Source organism: Cheilinus undulatus, linkage group 22, assembly GCF_018320785.1.
Source record: "Cheilinus undulatus linkage group 22, ASM1832078v1, whole genome shotgun sequence".
NCBI classification, from domain to species: Eukaryota; Metazoa; Chordata; class Actinopteri; order Labriformes; family Labridae; genus Cheilinus; species Cheilinus undulatus.
This window is the reverse complement of record NC_054886.1, coordinates 27,649,026-27,653,685: the sequence shown is the minus strand read 5'-3', so window position 1 is coordinate 27,653,685 and position 4,660 is coordinate 27,649,026. Positions and strand designations below refer to the sequence as shown.

Genomic DNA, 4,660 nt, shown 5'->3' with positions numbered 1-4,660 from the left:
CAATATTTTTTATAATAATGGATTACAGATAAAAACAACCATCCAAAAATAACAGACTCGGTGTGCAAAGACCTTCAAACGAATGAACCAAATAAACACAGATTGAACATGAGATTCAGATTTATTAGGCAGCCAGAAACACCTCAAATAAATGAGCCTTCATGTCAGATGAATGTGTAAAATAGAGCTTATGTTGGCCTCAACATCAATCAGTAAAATTGATTTGGGTTTATGATTTTACTATCCCCTAAAGACAAGAAAAAAACCCCTTTGAAATCATCACTGAAAACTGTTATCATCAGTTCCCTTCACCAAGAATCACTGGATATGAGGCACAGTAAGATTTATGAGACATTTTGCATGCAACCCAACCAAAGGACAAACAAACATTTCACAAAACAGCAAACATTTCAAAAATAATTCAACCCAATCTGGGAGAATTCTGGCTATCTTGATCTGGGATGATAATATGTCATTTATTTCCCTATGTCCCCCTATGCTTAATGACAGCAAGTAAAGAAAACAGCCTGGCTAAGAAGCTGATCCATCTCACTCTTTGATGATTTCTCTCATCAGTGAGTAATGAAGAGAGAGAGAACAAGAACACAAAGGAAGATGAAGGGGGAAGAGTGCATCCCTGCTACACCATCAGTAAAAACATCCTCAAAACCCTCCTTGTCATCCACTGGTACTCCCGGCTCGGGATGACCAGGTGCTGGACAGACGAAGTTGGTGTCAGGGTCAAATCCTGTGGGGTGGAAGGGAATGAAGACCGGTGGGACGTCACAGGCCACTCCTTGGATGAAGCTGTAGAACGGGGCCACGGAAGTGAACGGTCTGAGATATCCATGATCGGTGCAGCTCTGATCCACATTCACAACACCAACCAGGGTCATCCTACCATCGATTCTGGTCACAACTCCAGCCCCCAGATTGTCCTGGGACAAGAGAATCATTAAAGTTACTGAGGTAGGAAAATTTTATACCACATTTTTACTAGTTCAAACCAATTTGAGACTTTTCTTAACCATTCATTACCACTTTAAATACATTTTTACCACTAATGATCACTGTTTGCCAGTTTGTCCATTAAAAATCCATTTTCACAATGTTTTTGTAATTTTAACACATTTTTGCCATTTACTGTCACTGTTAACCCAAACTTTTGCCAATTTTTGCTACTTTTAACCCATTTTTGGATGCTTTAATACAACATTTAACCCCTTTCTGTCCACTTATTGCCATAACCACCTTGTTTTTGCTTCTTCTAATATGTTTTTGCCAATTTTAACCATTTTCCTGATTTTTTGTGCCTCTTATTGCATTTTTGCTGTATATGGTCACACCAAGGTTTTTTTTTTTTTTTTTTTTTTTAACAATTTTAACTCATTTTTGCCATGTTTGTCACTTTAAAAAAAGATTTGGTCAATTTTTTGCTACTTTTTGCCAGCTATTGACCTATATTCAGAATTCTTTGATTTTGCCACTTCAACCTCTTTAGTCATTTGTTGCAACCTGTTGTCCATTAAACAACCTATTTTCACCATGTTTTTCTACTTTTAACACATTTTTGCCACTCATTGTCACTGTTAACAAATCTTTTTCCAGATTTTGCTACTTTTAACCCATTTTTGGATGCTTTAATAAAACTTTTAATCCATTTCTGTCCATTTCTTGCCACATCCACCTTGTGTTTTGCTTTTTTAATGTTTTGCCATTATTGACCGTTTTCCTGTCTTTTTTTTTTTGCCACTTATTGCCCTTTTACACATTTTTTTCTGTATATAGTCTGTGAAGGTTTTTTGTTTTACATTTTTAACACATTTTTGCTACATTTTTCATTACTTTTCACTTTTCACTGGTATTTGCTACTTTTAACACACTTTTATGAATATTATCCCATTTTCCTGACTTTTTTTGCCACTTATTGCAACTTTTAAGACATTTTTGTCACTTGTCCATTTTTTAAACAGGTTGTGGTCTTTTAGTTTTCACTTAAATTGTCACATTGTCATTGACTTTATTTTCTGGCATCCTGATGTCTCATTTTACTTTCTATATGGTTTAGATTAATCTGCCCTTCCAAATTCTAAATATTACCTTCAAGGATTCCACTGTTTCAAGTAATGGAGTTTGAGCCTTGAAACCCCTTCATCAAAGCTTAACTTTACAATGGATCATGATTTTGCTGCCCTCCATGGACCCCCTTTTATCCCATTTATCCTCACTTAGGGCAGCCATGGCTCTGTCCCTTCTTTTTTGAGATGTTCTGCAGCCATCAAACTCCAAACCAGATAATATTTTCAATGAAATGATGAAACTATCAGTTTCAACATCAGATACGTTGTTTACGTTCTGTTGTATTCAAAACATGGGTTTATGAGATTGCAAATCATTGCATGCTACTGTTTTTGTCTACATTTTCCAAAGTGTCCCAACTTTTTTGGAGTTTAGGTTTTAATTAAGGGACATACCTTCCCAACTCTTTTAGAATTTATTATTTGGGGGTGGGGTCTTAAATGAAGTTTGCAGAGGATCACAAGGCATTTACATCACAGAGACACAAAAAAGTAGTGTTTACCAGACATCTGTTCAGCCTTGGTGGTCCATATCCCTGTCCAGCACAGATCTGATACTGGTTGAGTGTAGGGTAGGAGCATTTACACTGGTTGTATCCGACTATCGGCACTTTCACCAGGTCTCCAGGAGATGTTCCTAATCAGGGACCAGTCAAAGGCAAGGTTTAAGCTGTGGTACCAAAAACATTCAAATCTGTTGCTCTGGTTGTGTTCTCTGTAGTCGTACCGGTCGTGAGGTAGCTCGGCATCCCGGTGGGGAAAGGGCATTCTGAGCTCTCAGGTAAGCAGATGGGAGAGACATATTCTGAGAACTTCACCGGGCTTGAGAGCTTCAGAAGACAAATGCCGTCCTTGGTTAGATGTGACTTGGCTGTGGGCTCGTTGCACTTGTAGTATTCAACACTCCTCATCTCTTGGCAGTTGTCTCCGTGATCTGCAGTCACCATGTGTCCCAGAGAGATCCGTACATTACTCTCAGGTCTGGAAGGAAAAGAAGAAGAGTTCAAGTTAAAATGTTGAGGGTTCAAACAAAACAAAATCATATCATCAACAAAAATAGTAAGTGGAATCCCAATTAAGATTGATGATTTATGATGTATAAAATGTTGAATAAATGATATTTAAGCTGTCCCTCACCCAAATCCACAGTGTCCGTCTGTCAGCACAAAGTCGGGGCTAATAAGAGACCCGAAGCAGCAGGGGTCCCCATCAACAGCAATGACAGCCAGCCAGGGCATGTACCCTGACTTTGTCATCATGCCGCATTCTGGAGAGAAAAGATGGAGAATTTACAACATAGTCATTGTTATGTTAGGGAAACCTCTGAATTTATTCAATTTTGAATTAAAGGACAACAGAAGAAAGTAAGAACCATCACTTTTAACTAGTTTATCTATCTTAAATAAATGTGGAATAAAGGAGAAAAATGTGAGGTACTTCTAACAGTGGATACTTACGCCACGGTTGTGCACGGCCCCCTGAGATTACAACAGAGAGAAATATGTTAGGCAACCACTTACATTTCTAAACACTTAGAATAAAGAAGAAAGACCTAAGTAGACAACAAAATCTTCTTTTACTCTTCTAAACTTCTATAAATGCCCCAGTTTGTTCCAAACGTCACATGGTTGATCATGTAACAAACACAATTCTCAGCTTCTCTCCCTTTGCAGTCATACTGGAATGTTGCTTGTACAGGTACTAAGACACACCTGCATGAAGACGTCACTAGTCATTGTCCTTGGCGCAAAGATATCGAGTATTTGCCAAGAACACAAAGCAAACATACCACAGGAGTCCTTTCTAATAAGATGACTGGGTGTAAATAAGTTCAAATTCTTTAACCTTTAATCAGGTCACTCTTTACTGGTTTGTTTCTAAATGTTTTTCAGCCTTTTGGACTTTGGAACTACTTTACAGTAGAAATCTGATGGTTTTTAACAGAAGTTAATTTTTTCTCATTTAGCTGTCTAGTCTAAAGTTAGGAAAAGACAGTCTGTAAACCAGCTTTACCCTGTATCAGTAAACAAAGAATTTAAGACCATAACATAGCAAAATTAAAGACTTTAGCTGGCATCAGCAGCACTAGCACCAGCAGCCTCCGACCCTTATTCCTGGCTAATGTCCACATTCCAAGAGCAGTCTGCCTGAAGAACACCACTGTGAGACACCACCTCCATGAGGACAGAGGTGACAACACGTGTCAGTCTGACATACTGGAAGTAGCTATGCCAGCAATTTGTAATTTTAGTCTTAGTTTCAGTCTTTAAATGAAATGTCTTTTAGTTTCAGTCACATTTTAGTCATTTCTATCCTTTTTAGTTTTAGTCTAGTTTTAGTCGACGAAAACTCAAAATATTTAAGTCTAGTTTTAGTACATAAAAAGTCCTCACATTTTAGTTTTACTTTTTTTTTCTTGCCATAATCTGGTACCAAGTCATGGTACTGTGTGTACTACTCTGCACCCTGCTAAACCCGGGGTCCCTGCTTTCTACAGCTGAGAGGCAGAATAGCTACAGATGCATTGTTTTTTTGACAGATTTACCTACAGTGGAGAAATATCACGGATATAAATGTCCAAT

At 37.9% G+C, this 4,660-nt stretch overlaps 1 protein-coding gene across 1 annotated transcript; it reads right to left on the bottom strand.

The window, feature by feature from the left end:
• Positions 1-572: 572 nt before the first annotated feature.
• LOC121504319 (chymotrypsinogen B-like) lies at positions 573-3,652 on the bottom strand. Its single transcript, XM_041779032.1, has 5 exons — positions 3,536-3,652; positions 3,216-3,345; positions 2,806-3,059; positions 2,582-2,715; positions 573-938 (listed from the first exon to the last, which is right to left on the bottom strand). Exons 2-5 carry the CDS (start codon positions 3,335-3,337, stop codon positions 573-575), a joined length of 876 nt encoding a protein of 291 aa, XP_041634966.1. The 5' UTR covers positions 3,338-3,345; positions 3,536-3,652.
• Positions 3,653-4,660: the final 1,008 nt, after the last annotated feature.

Coding starts and splice junctions, on each gene's coding strand:
- LOC121504319 (XM_041779032.1), bottom strand. CDS start 3,337: ATGATGACAAAGTCAGGGTACATGCCCTGGCTGGCTGTCATTGCTGTT. Junction 3,060..3,215: donor GACGGACACTGTGGATTTGG/GTGAGGGACAGC, acceptor TTTTCCTTCCAG/ACCTGAGAGTAATGTACGGA. Junction 939..2,581: donor CAAGGCTGAACAGATGTCTG/GTAAACACTACT, acceptor CTCTTGTCCCAG/GACAATCTGGGGGCTGGAGT.